At 34.1% G+C, this 24,068-nt stretch overlaps 1 protein-coding gene across 16 annotated transcripts in view; it reads left to right on the top strand.

The window, feature by feature from the left end:
• Positions 1 to 24,068, top strand: part of DGKB (diacylglycerol kinase beta) — a 778,174-nt gene that overhangs the window by 337,901 nt on the left and 416,205 nt on the right. For all 16 annotated transcript variants that reach the window (XM_050783046.1, XM_050783047.1, XM_050783043.1 and 13 more), the window contains one exon: positions 5,190 to 5,350. In XM_050783046.1, coding sequence (XP_050639003.1) covers positions 5,190 to 5,350 — 161 coding nt within the window. The remainder of the gene's footprint in view (positions 1 to 5,189; positions 5,351 to 24,068) is intronic.

Below are 24,068 nucleotides of genomic sequence, written 5' to 3'. Positions count from 1 at the left end.
AGCATCAAAGCTCATTTAGAGAAGTTTGAAAAGTGTCTACTAAGACAAGGTGAACAGAGTCCCTGGAGAGCTTGTTAAAAATACAGTGGCCTGACCCCACCCCAGACGTGCTGAATGGAAATATCTGGAGTTGGGAACTGAGCAGATGATTTTTTTTTTTAAACAAAGTCCCTAAGTAACTCTGATTTACAGCAAAGTTGGAGAACAATTCCATGAATATCTGACCAACTAGCTCTAAGTTGTGTACATGCTTGACTAAATCAAGAACTTAGTATGTAATCTATTTGGGATTTTCAGTAAGAATATACTTAAGGAGTATTTTCATGAGTTGCATTAGAGTTCATGAAATCTAAAGAAATGAATAAAGACATCACCGTTTCTGATAAGATACTTGTATTTGCCAGTGTTCATACAAGCGCATTGATTGAAAAGAAAGAAAATATGTGTGTCTTCTTGCCATAATCTTCAGTAACATATATTTGATGTATATGAAAATTAGTAATTTGATTTTTTTTTCCAAATTAACAAATGGCCTAAATGTCAAATTTGATAAAGAAGTCCGTTTTTGGCATACTCTAATCATTCTTGTGAAACCGCATACAAAGTACTAACAATGGATAAAGGCAAGGACATGTGTCAAAGTATCTATTAGTGTTGAATTCTCTGTGAGTGTCTGATATGTGTTGGCATTGTTCTAGGTACTAAATATACAGTGAGGAAATAAACAAATGGCTTCTATCCTTCTAGAGATTACATTTTCATTGAGTATAATGGACAATAAATCAAACAATAATGAAATATATAGTTATAAAATGATATCAAGGAATCAGAAGAATGAATAATAGGATGAACTATCTAGCTAGATGGGAAAGAAGGTCTCTCTGAGGAGGTAACATTTAAGCTGGACCTAAAATATAAGAAGGAGGAGAAATAGCTCTCTGTGTTTCAAGGACTGAAGGGAGGAATGCAGGTGGGGTTGCTGAAGAAGCAATGCAGTGGTGGGCAATTAGGGGTGGTGAGTATTATGACTTTGGAAAGATAATTGGGAGCCAGATAATGCAGGAATTTGTTTGTTATTCTAAGGGTTTTATTTGATTGAATTTGGCATGCAAAGTGAAGCTTTGAAAGTCTCAGAAGCAGAGTAACACACTGACACATTTTCAAAACAGATTAATTTGAGGGTAGAAAATAAACTGGTCAGAAAATGTGAAAACATGCAGAACTATAGTTCTCCAAATGAGAACTTCTATTATAGCTGTTCTAATTACATAATAAAGTGAGTAGACTAGAGCTTGCATGATGTAAATCAGGCAAGTAGACAAACTGGAGGTACATATTCAGGCTCAGTTTAATTGTACTTACCAGTGGATTGGTTAGGAGTTTTAGGGAAAGCAAGGTATCAAGATGCCCAAGTTTAGCAATTAGAGAAATGAAGATGCCATTTGCTAGAGATCATTAACAAAGAAATATGCTTTACAGTGGGATTATTTCTTGACAGATGTGTAACTTTGAGCACATTACTTAAAAACTGGCTGTAGATTCCTCATCGAAGAAAATAATAGTGCGTACCTTGTAGGTTCTTGTGCTAAACTGATAAATTGTTTGCACAGTGTTTGTATTAGTTTGTTCTCACACTGCTATAAAGACATACCCAAGACTGGGTAATTTATAAAGAAAGTTTCAATTGACTCACACTTCCAAATGACTGGGGAGGCCTCAAGAAACTTACATTCATGAAGGTGAAGGAGAAGCCAAGGCATGTTTTACATGACAGCAGGTGAGAGAAGCAAATGAGCAAAGGGGAAATAGTCCCTTATAAAACCATCAGATCTCATGAGAACTCACTCACAGAACTGCATGGAGGAAACCACCCTCATGATCTAATCACCTCCCCCCAGGTCCCTCCCTTGACACATGGGGATTATGGGGATTACAACTAAAAATGAGATTTGAGTGGAGACACAGAGCCAAACCATATCAATGTTTGTGTTAAGAACTTTATGCAGTTGCAGTAATTATTATTATGCTTAGTATTTGTAGAAGAAAGTACTTCATTCCACCATTAATCATTTGGTTCACTTAAGATTCAGGGAATCTTTTGACTTGAAGCCTCTTTTTTATAAGCATATATTTTCATATTTTGGAAAAGTTGACACTGTAAGTCTATAGGATATCCTAGCTTAATTAGCATTATTTTTGTAAATTTCTGGCAATCATTAGTCTCTCTTAACAACAATTTAATGGCAAGGAAAATCTTGTTAGTGTAAACTGAGGAGGTAAGTAATAGTTGTAAATGGGACACACTTTTATACAAATTTGTTGTTGCATTTCTTTATGTGATTTTCATTTGCAACAATTTCTATGACTTTTTAGATTCAGTCATTATAACATGATATCATTAAATATAAAATAAATATTAATTATGTTTTCGTTTTGTTTCTTAGCCTGGAGTGATTACAGGCTTTAAATCAAAATAATAAAAGAAAATAGCATTGTTCTTTTCTATAAAAATCTTTTGCTGGCATATTTAGTGGATTTGATTTATCTTTTTAAAAATCATTATCTTCTTGGGTATAGGAATCCTATTAATAGTTACACATCATTATTTAACAATCTTGAGCATAGATACTTACAAGAAGTAGGGAAAAGATATTTGTTAAATGGGGGACTACAGTTTAGAGTTCATCTATATGAATCACTTCTGAACTGCAGATGTTGTAATTCTCAAGATTTATTTATTGCCTCTTTCTACTTTTGCTTGGCTAGAAGACAGATTTAAACTAGCCTTTTTCATGTTTAGTCATAAAAATCCCTGTACTCATATCTAGTGGTAAAGATTTTAAGCTGAGTGACCCTGCTGCAATGTAGCTGTGGTAATTGATTTTCATTACATTCATTCCTCTCATGTTCTCTCCTGGTTAGGTTGCTGTTCCTACATTGTTCTAGTGTTATGTTGGACAGTGCTGCTATTAACCGGAGACATGACTGAGAACAAATTCAACATTTCTTAAAGCATTATTATTTACTTGTATTTCTGCTAATTGTGTATATGTATACACATACACACACGATACTCCTGTATTATAATATATATTATTATATGCAAATTAATTTATGTCTAAAAACTATCAAGCTTATTCTGAAATGAAAGCAGAATTTGGAAAATAAATGAATATATTTAAGTGTTTTTATTTAATTCAGTAGGTAAAATAATATATATGTATATAATTTGTTTGTGGAGCTATTACTTCTTAAAAGAAATTAACAATTAGAAATGAATTAAACATTTAGAATAAGGTAGCACTATTAAGAAACATGAAATATTAGTAAATATAATTATCATAATCTTGCAGTTTAAACCATTCAGTGTTTTGCCACTGAGTACAGTTATATGCATATTATTAATACTTACAGCTTCAAATTATACTATAAGACATACGATAGCTTTTGAAATAATATTTAATGTTTTCAATGTTTATGTAATCATTACTTATTGTACCCTTTACTGTATGTATTAAATAGCACGTAATTACTTTTTAAACCTGTGTAAGGTAAGAAGTGGTGATGGGCTCCAGAAGAGGTATTTCTAGTTTCTGGTGGCCTTCACCTTCTAATAGTTAATTGAACAGATACACCTTAAGTGTAATGTATTCCTCTTTAGGGAATGTTGGCATATGAGAGTGCCTGTTTTCTTTTAACCCAATGAGTTTATTCAATGATATGTATGCTAATAGTTCTAATGAGGACTCATAGCCTCTGGCATTTCCTTGTTCAACAGTTAAATAATGAACAGAAAAAAGCAAAAACTGAAAATATTGTTCCAACTCAAAATATCATTTTAGGACTCTATGTGTGCTTTTATATGGGTGAAGAGAGAGATGATTTAACTTAGTACAATATTTCAAATTCTGATGGTATCATCATCAGTAGTATAATATTATTGAGAACTTTCTATTTTCTGTTTTAGGCCTCATGTACTGAGATCTTTTTAAATATTATCTTGCTTAATCTTCACAAGAAACCTAAGGTTTTGACAGGGAAGGAAACTAATGTTGAGGGAGATTAAGAAACAAAAACAGTAACTGTCAGGTTTAGGCTGCAGTGATAACTATAATGTTATATACTTACAGGTAAATTGAATATTGAGAATGCAATATTGACAAGACTTTTATTTTCAGGTCATGTTGACCATCTATCATAGATTCATTAAAAAACTGATTTGTTGAGCATTTACTCTATGGCAGGCTTAAGAGGAACCTGTAGTGAGAAAAACACAAGTAACAGCAACGTGGTGTACTAGTTCTAAGATAGGGCCAGTTTTGAGAACTGTGTGTAGGGGACTGCATGAGGGGCATCTGAGCCATTATTTTGAAAGGGTGATTTCCAGAATGAAGTGCTAGCAAATTTATTAATTTTATTTAAATTTATTGTTTTAAAGATGGAATATTGCTCTGTTACCCAGACTGGGATACAGTGGTACAAACATAGCTCACTGCAGCCTGGAACTCCTGGCCTCAAGTAGTTCTCCCGCCTCAGCCTCCTGAGTAGCTGAGACTACAGGCATACGCAGCAGCACTGGGAAGAAGTATTAGCAAATATAAAGCCGTGCCAAGGAAATAGATGCAAACCAACCAAAAAGAAACGGGGTACCCTGAGTAGATAGAATAAGAAACAAAATTTTAAAACAAAGAGTAGGACCTTTGACCTAAATTGAAAGTTTTATATCACTAGAGGTGAAAAGGTGAGAGAGTAAGAGAGTGATGGAAAGGAAAAAGTCTAAAATGACATCCACATTTTTGACTTTTGCAACTGGGTAGAGAATGATGTCTTTGCGAAGTCAGCTGCACATAAGGAAGATATGGAAGCAGAGAATTCATTCAATTTTGAATCTATTTATATAAAATTTTGTGGGGTATACAGTAGAAATGTTCACTTGGCAGTTGTATATGCTGAGAATTGGCACCACAAAAGAGAAGAGAAATACAGTACGTGTTACAAATTAAAGTTGAGAATTAAATATGGGTATGAGTATAATGTTATAATTAATTCTTCATTTTGTTGTAGAATGTGCTTCAAAATCATTATTTATCTTTAGAATATTACATATGCATAAACACACGGAAACACAAAAATACAGCTTTTTTATTTGGTTGGAGTTCTTTTCTCAAGGTATTTTTTTTTCCCGTTAGGTTATGAAGGTGAGAATTTGATGAAAATTCTAAAAGACATTGAAAACAGCACAGAAATCATGTTGGACAGGTGGAAGTTTGAAGTCATACCTAATGACAAAGATGAGAAGGGAGACCCAGTGCCTTACAGTATCATCAATAATTACTTTTCCATTGGCGTGGTAAGATTTTCCACTAAATTTTACCTTTATACCTGTACTGGATAATCACAGTAAGAAAACTTTCACACTATGAAAATTTACTGATTATAAATAATTGATTTTACCTTGTGCCATCAAAACATCTCTTCTAATAGGCAATTATTATTGCTCTAATGACTGATTATTATTTTTATCATCACTTACTAATTTAAAGTCAGAGTATCAGCAACTGACATATTTTTCATGTTTTAAACAAGGAGAAAAAACTATATTCTTTGTAACTGGTTTATTTGTGTTACCAAAATGAAGCTTAGAATGATTTAATATACTTACAAGTTTTAGAGTATAAGCTAAAGCTCCATATTGTTGAAAATGTGAAAATATTGCATTAAATTTTATCTTACTTTGAGATTTATTTTATAAAATCATTATAGCTTACTAAAAATCTAAGAAAAGTCTACAAAAAAATCCTGCTACTATTCTCAAGTGATTAATAAGTCAGAAGGCTGACTTTTCACTTCATTTCTTTTAGAATCTTACACAGAGTAAAATATTATTTGGCAGTTGAAATAGTTGTTAAAATTTTAATCCTGAAGGAATAATTTTAACAGTGATTATATGTATTTTTAGCCAACGATTATGAAATCTAAAAATATATAAAGCATTACATTCCATTTAATGTATGTCACACCATGCTAATTTTATGTCATGTCACATCACACACACACACACACACACACACACACACACAGTAAAAGGCTATAAAAAGGCTACTAGAATATAGAAAACATTGGTTGTGTCCATGAACTTAAGAGGTAAGCTACCTGGGTAAGAATCTTTAAGCAAATTATTTAATCTCAGTATCTCAGTACCCTGCTGGTTATTATTTCCTCTCTCATAGAGTTACAAATATGATTGTACATTTAAAGAATCTCATAGAATGGTAGATAATAAAGGCTAAATACACAATGGTTATTAATACTGTAATGACTATTATTATTTGAAAGAAAAATGCAATGTCTCTTGATCCAGAGAAGCCCTCCTATTCACACTGGTATAAAAACAGTATTTTTGAGGGCTTTCTTAGTGTATCACTTACACACAACCTAATTCACTCATTGTAAGTGTACTTTTTAATGATTTTAGTAAATTAATCCAGTTTTAGAACATTTCTATTACGCAAATCAGAACCCTCATGCCCGTTTTTATTCAATCTTGGCTGCTTTTCCCAGTTTCAGGAAGGAATTGATTGGCTTTCTGCCTCTAAGATTCGTCTTTTATGGACATTCTGTATTTCAAAATATCCAAAATCTCACAAATAACCGCTAAAGGACTTACTCATGTAACCCAATACCACCTGTATGTACCTCAATAACATATGGGAAAATAATTTTTAAAATCACACAATATAGGACTTTTGCATCTGGAGTCTTTCACTTAAGATAAAGTTTTTGAGTTCATTCATGTGAACTGTATAAATACTGTTTTCCTTTTTTGTTGTTGAATAGGATTCTGTTGCATGGAGATATCAGATATTACTTATCCCTTCATCAATTGATGGACATTTTGATTGTTTCCAATCTTTAGATATTAATGATGCCAATCTCTTAAGTCTCTTAGGATTCTTTGTTTGTTTTGGTTACTAGACTTTTTAACTCCTGAATTTCTACTTGGTTCTTTTGTTTATAATTTTGTATCTTTCATTAACGTTTTCTATTTGGAGAGTCATTGTTGCTATACTTTATTCTTTAAATGGTGTTTCTTTTAATTCTTTTGACATATTTATAATATATGTTTTGAAGTATTTATCTGTGAAGTCAAACATCTGTGCCCCATCAGAGACCTTGCTTGTTTGCTTGTTATTTTCCTAAATGTGTGACACATTTTCCCATTCTTTTGCATATATCCTTGTTTTTTGTTGAAAACTGAAAATTGTTTATATTTTTAATTCCCTGGATTTTTATTTGCCCACAGTGGTTATTATTGTTCCTATGTTTGTCTATTTAATGACTTGCCTGTGGAGCCTTTCTTTCTTATGGTGTATATTGCTTTGCTAGAGGTCACCACTGTGTCAAAATGGTTGTCTAGAGATTGTACTCAAACACTTCAAGCCAGTAAGTCTTCTTTTCTTTGTCATCACATCCATGTGTTCATTGAAGAATGTATTCAAAGTTCAGGCAATTAGAAATCACCTTCAGCTTTTAACATAATCTGCCATTTCTTTTTTCTCTTCTGCTCACATACAAAACCTCTCATTTAACCAAGGATGTGTAGGTAACTAGGATCCTCTTATGTCTCTTCTGAGCATTTGTGTAGCCTTGCAAATCCATACAGATTTTCAGACAGCCAGGAATATATAGAAGTTTATCACAGCCCATATGAAAGTTTGATTCCAAGATCTTTTGTTAAATTTCTGGCCAATCTGCTAGTTAATTGCTTGCTCTAGAGTCATTTTCACAAACTCAGGCTAGCTATAACATTGGCTCTCCCTGTTCATTTGCCACAGATATCACTACTGTAAGTGTAAGCTGTAAAACAATGTTCTAGGCCATAGAGATTTTCTGGCTTCCATTTCAAATCAAGTCAGCTCCACTCATAATGAAGCTACTTGTTTTCTTAGCTTATTCCACAATAAGGACTACAGCACCCAGGGACCTGAAGGCTAAGGAAGCAGCCCAAGACTGAAAGATCACTAGAGAGTTCTTATCTGAGGCTCAATAGTTTTTTCTAAATATTTCTCATTTTTTATATGCTTCAGTCAATTTCCAGGGATTCTCAACAGAGAAGAATTTTGCTTCTTCCCGAAGGACATTTGACAATGTCTGCTTGATTGTCATGACTAAAGTAGGTTTTTTGGTTTTTTTTCTTCTAAGTAGTAGGTAAAGTTGGGAATGCTGCTAAATACCCTCACTGCATAGGACAACACCTCAAATACGAAGTAAAGAATTATACAGCTCAAAATGTCAATAGTGTCGAGGTTGAAAAACCCTTATATTAGTAAACAGAAATACAATTGACCTTTGAACAACACAGGTTTGAATTGCACTGGTCAACTTGTAGATATTTTTTCAATAAAAGTTATACCCAGTGTAATTTGCCTCCCCTTTCACCTTCTCCACCTCTTTTGCCTCTGCCACCTCTGGAACAGCAAGATCAACCCCTTCTCTTCTTCCTCCCCTTTAGCTTACTCAATCTGAAGATGATGAAGATAAAGACCTTTATGATGATCAACTTCCACTTAATGAACAGTATATATATTTTCTCTTTCTTGTGATTTTCTTAACATTTTCTTTCCTTTAGCTGACTTTCTGGTAGGAATAGAGTATATAATATGTATAACATATGAAATATATGTTAATTGGCTTTATGTTATTGGTAAGGCTTCCAGTCAACAGTAGAGTATTGGTTGTTAAATTTCTGGATAGTCAAATGTTACACTCAAATTTTTTTGTCTGCAAGAGTGGTCGGCGCCCCTAATTCCCATGTTGTTCAAGGGTCAATTCTATTTAAATACAAAAAGTGAAGGTGTTTGAAAAGGAGAAATGATACAAAACCAAAAGACTTGAAAAGGAAAGCTATTATAGAAATGAGGCAGAAAATTGCAGAGAGTAACAACAACAACAAAAATTCATAATGTTGACAAAACTGAAAGCTACATTATTGAGAAAAGTTAATCAGACTTATTGAAAAACTGATTTTGCAAAAGTACTGTAAGGAGAATTATAAGTAAACAATATATGGTGAAAAGGAAAAAATATAACAAGTAATAAAAATAATGATAAATACATATATATATTCCAATTGAAAAAATATATAATTGAAAATATATTATGACTAGTATGAGAGTATAGCAAATTTTCCAAATACAAAATCAACTTAAATATTCACTAGTATATTCTTATATTAGCAATAATCAATGAGTTTCCAAAAACAATATCAAAAAAAATTGAAAGTATCTAGGAATTAATTAAAAATACACATGACCTAATAAAGAAAATGTTAAAACTCTCTGCAAAGACACACAAGATCAGAATAAATGGAGACATTTTCTATTCTTATATGAAATTTCTTGATATAATATTAAAATTAATTTATAATTTAATGTATAACTACTCAAGATTGGAGCTGGAATTTATGGCAAACTTATTTAAAATATGTATGACAAAAAGCTAAGTCAATTTTAATAATAAGGGCAGAAATATATTTGTTTTACCAAATTAGACATGCTACAATCGGATTGGATAATTATAACAGAATGGTCCTATGAAATAATAGATGAACGAATCAGTGAGGAAGTACAGAGACACATACTGGAACTTAGTATAGGGATGGCACTAAAATTCACTGGGGGAATGACAGATTATTTAGTTGATAATGTTCAAAACTAGGTCCCTAGGAAGAAAAATATTTTGTTAGAACTCTACCTCACATTATATAAGTACATGCCAGACTTATTGCAAAACTAAATTTAAAAGACATTTAGAAACTAATAAAAACTGTGTGATAGAACGTATAAGGCAGATCAGAACTAATTAAATAAATAAGGTGGCTTTAACTGAGTTTTCTTTTAAAGAGTCTTGTTCCCTTTGACTTGGAGCTCTTTTGGCTGAGCATAATATGGGGATTAGGAGGATGAAGGGAGGAGCCATTCCCCCCGGAAAGATTTACTCCTGCCCCAGGAACACAAAATCTCAGTGCTCAGGGACATAATCACAGCAATAGATCTTCTACCTTGAATGTCATTCAACAAAGTCATCTACTCAGCAACTTGCATTTCTCTTCCTCGATCAATGAATCTAGAATATAATGAAATAAAAAAAAATTAACTATCTCAAACCATTCTCGAACATATAACAAATAGTGGAGTTGAAGGATTTAAAGTATATGGGATGCATCTCAACTTTATGCTATAACCAGCATGAAAAAGCTTAAGACGAGCACATAGTTTGTACTTGAGATTGTCTCTGGGAACCCTTCTGCTGTCTAGTTACAAAGTGATCTCCAAGTTTGATTGTACTCTCAGTATTGTTTTCATTATATCAACTATTTTCCCTTATTCACTGACTGCTAGCATTGCACAATCTACAAAGAAACTTGCCTCCGATTTTTAGAAAATTCAAGAAGGTTAGAAATATGTAGCTATGTCATCTTTATATTCATCATGATCTACCCTTTGTATCATTCAGAATGGGTTGACTGCTGGTACAAACAAACCCAAATTTTCAGTGGTCTGACAGTAATAAAAATCAGTTTTTCCTCAGATGACAGGTCAGGATGGGTTAAAAATTGGGGAGAGGCTCTGCTCTATTTTGTCAGTCAGTGACCCAGGCTCCTTCCATCTTGACAGGTAACCTTCTCTATTCAACAACTGAATGGCTAAAGAAAGTGGATTTTTTTTAGTGGGCCCATACCTGGAAGATGTAACATCATTTCCACTCATAACTCACTGTCCAGATCTCAATCACTTGCCTGCACATAATTGTAAGGAAGCTGAGGAAATAACTTTTGTCTATCTAGGAAGAAAAGGGAAATTGATCAATAACTAGACACTATGCCAATTCCTTCTTTTTAATGCTTTTCCAATTTAGCCAGAACTATTGGAAATGATCCTGAAATCGTAATTAATTCTAAAAATAGATATTCTTCCACAGCGATGGTCCATCAATAAAAGCATATTTATTTAGTACCTTCTATGTACCAGGTACTGTTTGAGGATTAGCAATGAACATGATAGAAGTCTGTGTAGTCACTAAGCTTACATGGCAGTGAGGTGAAAGAAGATTGTCATGAGATGCTAGATAGCTGGACATTAGAAGCAAAAGCCAATTATAGATAACTTTAAATATCCAAGGAATAAAACTTTCTACCCCATTAGTTTTATTTCCATAATTGATTCTTCATTCACTTGTTTAATTAAACAAACAAAAAAAACTAAGCACTTATTTTTTCCAGGCTCTAGGGTTATGGGAGTGAATTAAAGACACAGGTCATCTGGCTAGGTGCCATGACTCACTCCTGTAATCTCAGCACTTTGGGAGGCCAAGGAAGGCGGATCACCTGAAGTCAGGAGTTCAAGGCCAGCCTGGTCAACACGGTAAAACCCCATCTCTACTAAAAATACAAAAATTAGATGGGTGTGGTGGCACATGCCTGTAGTCCCAGCTACTTGGCAGGCTGAGGCAGGACAACTGCCTGGACCTGAGAGGCAGAAGTTGCAGTGAGTTGAGATTGCACCACTGCACTCCAGCCTGGGCAAAGAAAAAAAAAATACACACACACACACACACACACACATATATATATACACACACAAGCCATCTCATTATTAGAACTTGGAGTTTAATGATGCAAGGAGATATTTTTAAAAAGTAAAAAAACAATGCACAAATATAACATTTTTGAAAATTGTGATAAATACTGTGAAAGAAAACAAAAGCTACCATGAAGAACATCAACTATAGATCTGAGAGTCAGAAAAGGCTTATATAAATAAGATGCATTTAAGAAGAGATCCGAAGAATATACATAAGTGAGATGGACACCAAAGAGTTGTCATGAGCATACCAGGCAAGTATAACTGTATGTGAAAGACGAGATAAGAAAGGGCTTAGTGTCTTCAAAGCTCTCCTAGGTCAATGTGCCTGGAACATGGAGAGTGATAGTGGGAGTAAATAACATGAAAGGCTGCTGTTAACACAGCTGCCACCATATCTTGAAGTCTCCTGGAAGACTATGGTGTGATATTTGCCTTTTAAGTGATAGGTCACTAAATAATTAAATAATTATAATTAGGGAATGAGGTAACCCAATCCATTTGCAGCGGAAATTCTTCTACTAAAGGTGATAGTTGGATATTAATTGAAAAATAAAACAATTGTCATAAAAATGACACAAACTACTTTAAATATTTTCTACCTAAAATCTATAAATATAATTGAATTGGCCATCTTCCCTAGTAAACCCAGCCAATGTCTTAGTTTTGAATGTGAGTCACTGAGGTTCTACAAACTCTGCCTTGTGTAAACCACAGTCCATAATAAACTATCCATTATTTTCAGTTTCAGTTTATTTAAAGTAGAGTAAAATCTCAGAAGATACTTGTGAAGCCATATGAGTAAAATCTTTCTAGATACTTACAATGGTTTTTAAAAATCTTTTATAATTATTACCCTTACATATAATTATATAGCAAAGTTTCAGCATTTCATTTATATTAAATCTTCCTAAAGCATTTGACTTAGTTTCTATAAAATGCTTCTTTTTAAAATTATACTTTCCAATTATATGGAAAATTATACTTTCTAAATATATTTAATTAAATTATATAAGTATAATACAAACTAAAATAGGCATAAACAGGTTTGGAAACAACACGAGTGACTCTTGGTCATCATAAACCTCAAAAACTAAAAAGAAAAATGTGCAGATTTACTAGATGGTAGTCTATTAATAATATTTAGATTCAATATAATGTGTGAAAAAAATATTAATCTGGCCACTCACTTAAAGGAAACTCAGTCTTTTTAAAAAATTACTATATTAAAAAAAATCATTCTGGTTGTCACATGGAGAATGGCATGGGAGTTTTCAAGAATGGAAGCAAAGAGACCATCCTAGAATATCTTCTAGTAAAATAAGATCAGATGAGGACACTAAGAGCCATGAATATTGAAAAAACTGGAGAGACTTAAGAAATATTTTGAAAATAAAATTGACAGTGTCCAGGGGATGGAAGGAAATAAAATATCCTGAGATTTTATGTTTAACAATTAGGTGGTCTCATTTACTGAGATGGGCTTAATTATTTATGATTCAGGTTTGGTAGAGGATATAAAGTCTTGCTCAGTTTGAGGTGCATGTCAGTGGAAATTTTGGGGCTATGGGTGGATATTTAAGTTGGAAGCTTAGAAGACTAGCTCAATTAGGGAGAATTTGGAGTCATTGACATATTTATTATTTCTATATGGCTATATGAATCACCTTCCTAAAATTCAGTGGCTTAATATGCTAACCATTTTATTATTCACAAGTCTGTGTGTCAACTGGGTGGTTGTGTCATTAGTGGAAGATTACCTGGAGCTAGTCTATGCTGGTTTCCCTCGTATATCTGGCAGTTGGTTCTGGCTGTTGGTAGGATGATGATGATAAGCGGCCATAAGATTCCCAGCATCCAACAGGTTAAGCCAGACTTTGTTACATAATGGTGGAAAATTTTTCAGTAGAAAAAGAGGGTAAAGCCCCATGCAAATCTCTTGATGCAAACCTCTGTTTGCATCCAGTTTGTTAATGTGGCATTAGCCAAAGAATGTCACATGACTAAGCTTACATTCAGGGAGAGAAGATGTAGAAACTACCTCTTGATAGAAGACAGTTACATCGCAAGGGCACATTCAGGACTGGGAGAAAAGTTTATCCATTATTTTCCATCTACCTAAACATATACTTAAATCAGTGTGGACTGATAAGATTAATAGGGAGAGCTCAAAAAGAGAAGAAATGGAACTTTAGGATAAACCCTTGACGTTTACTAATACCTAGAGTCTGCTAGAGGAAGATTACATGGGAAAGGTCCTGGAAAGCAATGACCAAAGAAGCAAGAGGAAAATAAAAACTATACAATGTTTAGGTAAGCAAAAAAAATAAAAAATAAATTAAGAAGAGAATGGCTTACTAAATAGAAAGCTGCTGAGAAGTCTGGTAAAAACAGGACAAAACAGAAGAAACTGGGCCAGTGAAGATGCATTTATAAAGACTATATAGTAACAGATGAGATATTTTAAACATGAATTTTTACATTCCACTTGATATTAAAATACAAATAACAAGAGTGATATCAGCAACGTGGCAGACTAGGAAGATCTTCATCTTCTTCCCCTGACAAACATATAGCTTCAGAAATATTTTACAGACTAATTCCCTTTGTGAGAAATCTGAAAATCTTTGAAAGACCACTGTACCTTGGGAGAATGCAAAACCAGACTCATTTAAGTAGGTAGGGAGAATCGGGTTCCCTTCTCACTGGAGACCAGGCCCAGGCACATCATCATATGATCAGTAAGAAACTCCTCAACCTCCAGCTTTACTTACAGGAAGGGGTTAGTTTGAATGTCCAGCACTTCCACTTTTCCAAGATATCTCCCTGGAAGACTAGCTTCTGTCTTTCCAGGTTGGAACACTAATGAGTCCAGCAAAGCCAGCCACCTAGGGGAGAATACAGGCAGTGGCTTACACTAATGGACACCATTGATCCTTCTCCTTGCTCAGCACAGAGCAGGCAGACAAAAATTTTCAGCTCTCAGCTTCTGCCTGCTTAAATTAAAAGTAGCTCCATGAGTTCATCACCCAAATTCCTCCAGGGCTGCCCAAAGAGGTAACACTTGTCTTATCATTCTTGAAGCTCTGATGGGTCTAACACAGAGCTGCCTTTGGGAGAATGGAAATGTTGGCTTGTACTAGTAGAAGCCATAGCTTTTTCATTCCCGTGGCTGAGCACAGAGTGAGCAGAAAAATTACAGTGACCTGCTTTTCCCTGGGGAAGGAAAAGTTGGTGAAGACCCCAGAATATTTCACCTGGCTAGTTGTTGGGGGTCTTTTCCATACAAGGCTAGTCTGTGAAGACAGGGAGAGGTGAATGTTTTGTCTAATGTACAGATACCATCAACATAGAGAGTCAAAAAAAATGAAAAGGTAGACAAGGATATTCCCAACAGAGGACCGAAGTAAACCACCAAGAACAAACTTTAAAACAAAAACAAAAACAAAAGCAAACAAACAAACAAACAAAAGAGTTATATGATTTATCTGACAGATCATTTAAAAGAACTCTCATAGAGATACTCACTGAGGTCAAGAAAATAATGCATAAGCAAAGTGAGAATTTCAACAAAAAGATAGAAAATATTAAAAAGTACCAAATAGAAATTGTGGAATGGAAGAAAACAATAATTGAACTAAAAAATTCACTCAATTCTATCGACTCATTAACAGACAAAATGACACTTACCACTTTGACGATTTCAAGAATTTTAGAAGGTTTATGTCAAGAAACAGAGGGAAAACCAAATATATATTTCATTACAAGAGTTAATCTCCAAAGTATGTAAGTAATTTCCACAAGTAAATATTAAAAAAGGAATAACCTAGTGAATTAGTCTGTTCTCATGCTGCTAATAAAGACAGATCCAAGACTGGATAATTTGTAAAGAAAAATAGGTTTAATGGACTCACAGTTTCACATGGCTGGGGAGGCCTCCCAATCATGGCAGAAGGCAGAAGAGGAGCAAAGGTATGCCTTACGTGGTGGCAGGCAAGAGAGTGTGTGCAGCAGAATTCCCCTTCATAAAACCATCAGCTCTCCTGACACTTATTCACTATCACAAGAACAACATGGGAAAGACCTGCCCCCATGATTCAATTACCTTTCACTGGGTCCCTCCCACAATACATGGTCATTATTACAATTTAAGGTGAGATTTGGGTGTGGACACAGCCAAACCATATCTTCCCACACTTATCCCCTCCCAAATCTCCTATCCTCACTTTTCAAAAATCATGCCTTTCCAACAGTCCCCCAAAGTATTAACTCATTTCAGCATTAACTCAAGAGTCTACAGTCTAAAGTCTAATCTGAGGCAAGTCCCTTCTGCCTATGAGCCTGTAAAATCAAAGGCAAGTTAATTGCTTCCTAGATACAATGGGGGTACAGACATTGGGTAAATACACTCATTCTAAATGGAAGAAATTGTCCAAAACAAAAAGGAAGTCTGAAATCAAATAGGTCAGTCATTACATCTTAAGGTTCCAAAATGATCTCCTTTGACTCCATGTCTCACATCCAGGTCATGCTGATGCAAAAGGTAGGCTTCCATGGCCTTGGACAGCTCCACCTCTGTGTCTTTGCAGTATGCAACCTCCCTTCTGGCTGCTTTCACAGGCTAGTATTGAGTGTCTGCAACTTTTCCAGTGCAAGGTGCAAGCTGTTAGTGGATCTGCCATTCTGGGGTGTGGAGAGTGATGGCCCTCTTCTCACAGCTCCACTAGGCAGTGCCCTAGTGGGGACTCTGTGTAGGGACTCCAACCCCACATTTCCCTTATGCACTTCTGCACACTAGCAGAGGTTCTACTTGAGGTCCCCACCCCTATAGCAAACTTCTACCTGGACATCCAGATGTTTCCATACATCTTCTGAAATCTAGGGTCCCAACCCTCAATTCTTGACTTCTGTGCACTCACAGGCTCAACACCATGTGGAAGCTGCCAAGGCTTAGGGCTTGTTGCCAAGACTTGGGGCTAGCACTCTCTGGAGCCACATTCTGAGCTGGACCTTGGCCCCTTTTTGCCACAGCTGGAGTAGTGAGACAGAGGGCACCAAGTCTGTAGACTGCACACACAACAGGGGCTCTGGGCCTAGCCCACAAAACCATTTTCTCGTCCAAGGCCCCCAGGCCTGTGATGACGGGGGTTGCCACAATGTCTCTCACATGCCCTGGAGACAGTTTCCCCATTTCTTGGTGAAAAACATTGGTGTCCTTGTTACTTATGCAAGTTTCTGCAGCAGGCTTGAATTTCTCCCCAGAAAATGGATTTTTATTTTCTATTGCATTGTCAGGCTGCAAATTTTCCAAACTTTTATGCTCTGCTTCCTCTTGAATGCTTTGCCATTCAGAAATTTCTTTCCTCAGGTACCCTAAATCATTTTTCTAAAGTTCAAAGTCCCACAGATCTCCAGGGCAGGGGCATAATGCCACAAATATCTTTGTATGGCAAGAGTTACCATTGCTTCTGTTCCCAAGTTTCTCATCTCCATCTGAGACCACCTCAGCCTGGTCCTTATTTTCCATATACTATCTTCTGAGCCCTCCAAGTCTCTAGGAAGTTCCAAACTTTGCAACATTTTTCAGTCTTTTTCTGAGCTCTCCAAACAGTTCCATCTTCTGCCTGTTACTGTGTTCCAAAGTCACATCTACATTTTTGGGTATCTTTAAAGCAGCACCCCACTCTTGGTACCAATTTACTATATTCTTCTGTTTTCATGATGCTAATAAAGACACACCTGAGACTGTGTAATTTATAAAGAGAAATAAGGTTTAATGAACTCACAGATTCACATGGCTGGAGAGGCCTCACGATCACGGCAGAAAGAAAAGGAGGAACAAAGGCACAACTTACGTGGTGGCAGGCAAGAGAGTGTGTGCAGGGGAACTCTCTTTATAAAACCATTAGATTTCCTGAGACTTATTCACTGTCATGAGAACAGCATGGGAAAGACCTGCTCCCATAATTCCATTACCTTCCACTGGGTCCCTCCTATGACACATAGGGATTATTAAAATTCAAGGTGAGATTTGGATGGGGACACAGCCAAACCATATCACCTGGCTACAAAATGGGTAAAACATTGAACAAACTTTTCTCCAAAGAAGACATTCAAATGATGAACCAGTATATGTTTCTAAATGCTCAATATTATTAATCATCAGGGAAATTCACATCAAAAGCACAATGAGATATCATCTCATACCTGCTAGAATGTCTATTGTCAAAAATAAGAGGGAATTGTGAAGATTTGGAGAAACTGGGACTCTTGCACAATGTTGGGATGCAAAATGGTATAGCCACTATGCAATACAATGTGGATGTTTCTCAAAAAATTATACAACAATAGAACTGTTGTATAATTCAACAGTTCCACTACTGACTATCTAAAGGGATTGAAATCAGGATCTTGAAGAAAGATATTCGCACTCTCATATGTATTGCAGCACACTTTTTATAGTCAAGATATAAAAGCAATATAATTGCCCAACCACAGATGAATGGATAAAGAAAACGTGGTTTATACATACAACTGAATGTCATTCAGTTTTTTAAAAAAGAAAGCTTTGCAATATGCAACTAAAAGGATGAACTTTGAGGACATTATGCTAGATGAAATAAACGCACCACGGAAAGACAACTACTTCATAATTGCATTTATACGAAGTATATAAAATGGTCAAACTCATAAAACTGAAGAGTGGAATGGTGGCTACCAGGGCTAGGAAGAGGGGGAAATGGGAAATTATTAATCAATGGGCATAAATAAAGTTTCAGTAAAGCTAGAGGAATAAACTCTAGCGATGTGTTGTAAAACATTGTACCTGTAATCAACAATAATGTATTTTATACTTTGTTAAGAAGGTAGATCTCATGTTAATTTCTGATGTTGTGTTCTTGCAACAATAAAAAAGGAGAAAGTAAAAAAGAAAAAGAAGAGAAAGACTAAATATAAATATTTCACTACATCACAAGGGTTAATCTCCAAAATATGTAACTGGCACAACTAAATAGTAAAACAAAAAAAAAAATTAATAACCTAGTTACAAAATGGGCAAAAGATTGCATAAATGTTTCTCTGCACTTAAATGAAAGAAAAAGAGAGAGGGAAGCAAGAAGGAAGGGAGGGAGGAAGGGAGGGAGGGAGGGAGAGAGGGAGGGAAGGAGGGAGGGAGGAAGCAAGGAAGGAAGGAAGGAAGGAAGGAAGGAAGGAAGGAAGGAAGGAAGGAAGGAAGGAAGGAAGGAAGGAAGGAAGGAAGGAAAAGACAAACAAGAAAAGAAAAGAGAAGAGAAAAGAAAAGAAAAGGAAAAGTAAAGAAAAAAGAAAAGAAAAGTAAAAGAAAAGAAAAAAGAAAAGAAAAGAAAAGAAAAGAAAAAAAATTGAAGATGCTTAAGTTAGAAATAGCCCGGTGCCCAGTGGGACTAAGTGACATCCTCAGCTTTCACTAAATAGATGAACAGCTCTCTTCACGAATGTTTCAGATCCAAGACTTTGGCATCTCAGTGACTTTAGTATTATGATTAGGCAACTGCTAAATATTTTGTTTTCAATGCATCAAGTTTTTGAAATAATTTAATAAACTCATGATCTAACAAAAAATTCAATTGACAGAAGTAGTTGAGTTTTCTAAAGATAAATTGTATAGTATAAACCCCATTACCTCTAAGGGGCGTATGTTGTAGGTAATAGAAGGTTGCATAAGATTATTGTCTTTACCCCAAAACTAAGGCCCAACCTGAATGCATACTAAAGAGACTGCCTGAATTTTAGGTCAGCAACCTTTACAGAGAGCTTTTTGAGGGATTTCAGTTCAGAATGAGCAGACCATTACCCTCTCCCCTGTTTCCCCTTCCTTCAAAATGATGTAGGAGGACGGCAGAGCGAAAAGTAACTGACACTTTAGAGACATAACATGGTATAGTGTATAGGGAGAGATTCTTTAATAAACTTGGTATATGCAATTGACAAAGAAAACTGCAAAGAAAATATAATAGATTTTATAGGTTATTCTAGCCTAGAGTACTACAGAAATTTGGAGATAGAAAAAGTTTATGTGCTAAGAAAGTTGATGTAATTACAGAGTATTTCTACATTTTTGAAAAAAATCACCATTACGTTGGAAATGGTATTAGGTCATGTTGGTCACAGGGAACACATACTAGCACATTTCACACACACCTGTGGGCTTCCCCAGGGCAATATTTGGAGGCTTCTAAGAAAATAGGGACATGCACGTGATCCGCTTTCTTCAATTGCTTCAACTCTCCTGATTCAAGTGGATGCTGGAGACCAGGGGCAGCTGGGAGCTAGTATACCTTAGCTTTGTTGGAGTCTTAGCTGAGGTACTTTAGGCAGGGATTTCTCCCCAAGTGGACTGAGAAAGCAAATGAGTCCTAGGTCTAAGGACTGGAAAGCAGCAAATCTGAGGAACACAAGAGTCAAACATACTGAACCTACAGGAGTGTTCTGGTCCCCAACAGCCATAAAATTACTGCGCAGGTGAGTTGAGTTTCTTACTCGGATATCTAGATACAGCCTCTTGGTTTTCCTCAGCTGCTTGCTGGATTTTCAAAAGATACCAAGAAATTTACATCCTTAGGGAACAGTGTGTTTTCTGGAATATCTATGAACAATTTATTAAAATCAATTACACACGTGGCCACAAAAAAAAAAAATCAGTTTTTTTTTTAAAAAGCAGAAATCTTAAAGGCAAATTAATCTTATATACTTCAGTCATATTAGAAGTACGCAAAAAGTTGGTCTAAAAATCTTAACATTTGAAAATTGTAAAACATTTTTGGTTAATTATAGGATCAAAGTTGAAATAAAAAGGAGAAATGGCAAACTATACAGGAAATATACAATTCTAACATAAAATTGTGAAAGGCATCCTCAGAGGAAGACTTATAAACTTTCAGTTTTAGAACATAAAAAGGAATTTAATATTTATAGCAGAAATTTAGATACAAAGATAATATAAACTAAGAGAAAATTCATTACTAAGAATGTTGTAATTATGATATACTAATCCTCTATACAGAAGTTATATGTATGTATATATATATCTAAATTATTTATTATATAAATATTGATCATAAATATATAAATGGCAATTATATATAACTATATATAGATATATAGAGAGAGATAAAAATGTGGAAATGTGGTTCCAGATAAGACCAATACTGGATACATCTAGAAGGAATTTCTTGAAAAAGAGCTATGAAAAAAGAACACCTTAGAAATTTGATTACAGCTAACAAGTAAAAGAACAAAATAGTAGACATTGAGAAAGATAAATGAGATAAAATAATCAACCAATATTGCAGGAAATTAATTTTAAAATTTTTTGTATACCATAATAAATAATAAATATGTAAGGAGTCTAAATGATAATTTCCTTGACGACAAACAAATGAATTTGGAAATAAAAATAAACCAAGGGACATCAAAAATACTAAGAAATTTAATAATTTCCATAAGCATAATTAAAAAAGTAAAATGGAAATAAAAATGGAAAGAGCATTATTTACGAGTTAACAAATATATGAGGATTTTCTATCAAAAGCCAATACGCACATGGCCAAAACTGTATATGGAGGAAAAATTTATAGCCATAAAGGTGTTATTTTATAAAAAAGATAAAAATAAGCAATATTCAAAGTAAGAAAGAACTAGGAAAAAGCTACAAGACAAATAGAAAGTTAAGATGTAATTGACAAAACGAAAATAACTTGGAAAAAAATAGCAGAAGTATAATGATAGACAAAGCCTAAAGCTTTTTTCTCCTCTAAAAAAACGGCCAATAGAATACAAATAAACGGGCACAAGTTTTCTTAACAGAAAGAAATAAATACACAGCACAATAAATTTAAAGACATAGCCACAGCTATGGAAAATATTTAAATAAATATATCATATGTGTTTATATGACAATAATTTTTTATATAGAAGAAATGGAACATTTTGCATCCAAATATAAATAGCAAAAATTTGCTGAAGAACAAGCGGTAGCAAATCTAAGACAGTGGTTTTTAAATTTAAGCATAAATTAGAATCACCTAAAGGGCTTGGTAAAATGCCGATTACTGGTCTCTACACCCAGGTTTTCTGTTTGGTATGTCTGAGATTGGGGGGCGGGAGCTGAGAATCTGCATCTCTAACAAGCTTCCAGGTGATCCTAATGTTGCTTGTCCAGTATCCTATTTTAAGAACCACTGCTTTCAGTTAGCCAAAGGGGAAAAAGTAGAAATGTAGTAAGAGAACTACTAAGCTTGGTGTCAATTCCATTTACTAATAAGAGCACAAATAGTTTTTATATTTTAACAAAATTTCAGAATGCAGATTAAAAGGGAATGTTTCTCCAATTCATTTTCCATATATTGAAAACCTCAATATCAATACCTCATAACCATAGCTTCCAAAATAAAATTTATGTGTGAATATAAATGCAACAATTGCAGACAAAAATAATAGGAAATAAATTCAAGTAGCATATCTAAGGACAAAAATCTATTGACCCAATCAGGTTTATTTCAAGAAAGCCAAAACACGTCAATATTACTACAATTATTTGATTTAAATAAAAACAAGAATTGCTGTTTTTTGTGATTAAAAACAAACGGAAAAAAATTTAAACTTTTTTTATAAATCAACATATAGGGGCATAGTGTATGCATTCCAAATAAAATGAGGAGGAAGACCATAATTCTTCTATCACTATTTCAGTAAACAATGTTTTCCAAGTGAACTAATTTAATAATGAAAAATTAATGTTTAAAGATATAGAGAAATCAGTTATTAATATTTGAAGGTGATTATTATATATAATAAATATTCATCAACTAGAAATGAAACTAGTAAAGCATTGTAATGAATACTAAATATATATTTCTTAACCTATAACTTTCCTTTGTAATAATACCAGTTATTATGTTAATATAAATAAAATTTTGTTAACAATACCAGGAAAACTAAAAATATGCCAAGGTTTACATTTAGTTAAAAAACCACTCAGCTTATATGAAGAAATCAAAATAATTGTATGCAAAGTTATAAAATAAGGCTTGAATGTTAAGAATTTATCTTATATTTCTGTTACAGAAAAGGGGTCTCAATCCAGACCCAAGAGATCATTCTTGAATCTCCCACAAGAAATAATTAATTAGAAAAATTAATAATTTCACTGTAAACTGAAAGCAACTTTATTAAGAAAGCAAAGGAATGAAAGAATGGCTACTCCATAGAAAGTAGCCCCAAGGGCTGCTGGTTGCCCATTTTTATGGTTATTTTTTATCATATGCTAAATAAGGGGTGATAATTCATGCCTCCCCGTTTTAGACCCTACGAAGTAAATTCCTGATGTTGCCGCGGCATTTGTCAACTATAATGGTGCTGGCTGGGCAGTGAGGACTACCAGAGATCATTCTCGTGATCATCTTGGTTTTGGTGGGTTTTGGCAGGCTTCTTTACTGCAACCTGTTTATCAGCAAGGTCTTTATGACCTGTATCTTGTGGCAACCTTGTATCTCATTCTGTGACTTACAATGCCTTAACTGTCTGGGAATGCAGCCCATTAGGTTTCAGTCTTATTTTACCTAGCTCCTGTTCTAGATGGAGTTGCCTCTGACATTCCTTCATGGACAGATTCAATATTATTAAGAGATCAAGTCTCTCCAAATTAATTTATATATTAATTCCTTTATTCTGAGAATTCTGATAGGGTCCCTGGGGATTGTTTTTGATTAATTTTAATTTGCAGTTGAACAAAAATGCCATTAAAATATTAGCAAATAGTGTCCTACAATGGTCAATTTCCTTGCCGTGTACTAAATGCTACTGAATTTCTGTAACTAAAATACGGTGGCATAAAACTAGATTAATAGAATTGAATATAAAGCTAGACAAAAACAAAATACAGAGATACAGAATATTTAATATTTGTTAGATGTTAAAGTATCAGATCATTGGAGAAGGATGAAATGCACAATACATAATACATGAAGTGACAGAATTGGTTATTCATTTACATAAAAATAAATTCATATTTCTACTTCAAAGCCATGTGAAATATACATCAAATAGATTAAAAATACAAATAGAAGCAATACACTTATATTAGAAGAAAATATAGAAGTAAATTGCTATCATCTGGAACAGGAGAAACTTGTCTGAGACCAGCAAGAAATCTAGAATCTAAAAGGTAAAGGAAATTATGGTTGTGTTTTCTTGAGCTTTCCTTTTAAAAATATATATTAAAACTCATTAACTTTTAAATTTCAAAGAAATGTTTTCAACAAAAATAATAAAGATAGAGTTAATAAACTTAAATATTGAATTCCAGTTTAAAAAATAAGCATGTAATAGAAAAATACTGAATAGCCAGATGAAAAAAATTCCTAATATTTTTAGTTAACAATGAAA

The sequence above is a fragment of the Macaca thibetana genome, chromosome 3 (genome assembly GCF_024542745.1).
Source record: "Macaca thibetana thibetana isolate TM-01 chromosome 3, ASM2454274v1, whole genome shotgun sequence".
NCBI lineage: Eukaryota > Metazoa > Chordata > Mammalia > Primates > Cercopithecidae > Macaca > Macaca thibetana.
This window is presented reverse-complemented; position numbering and strand designations above follow the sequence as displayed.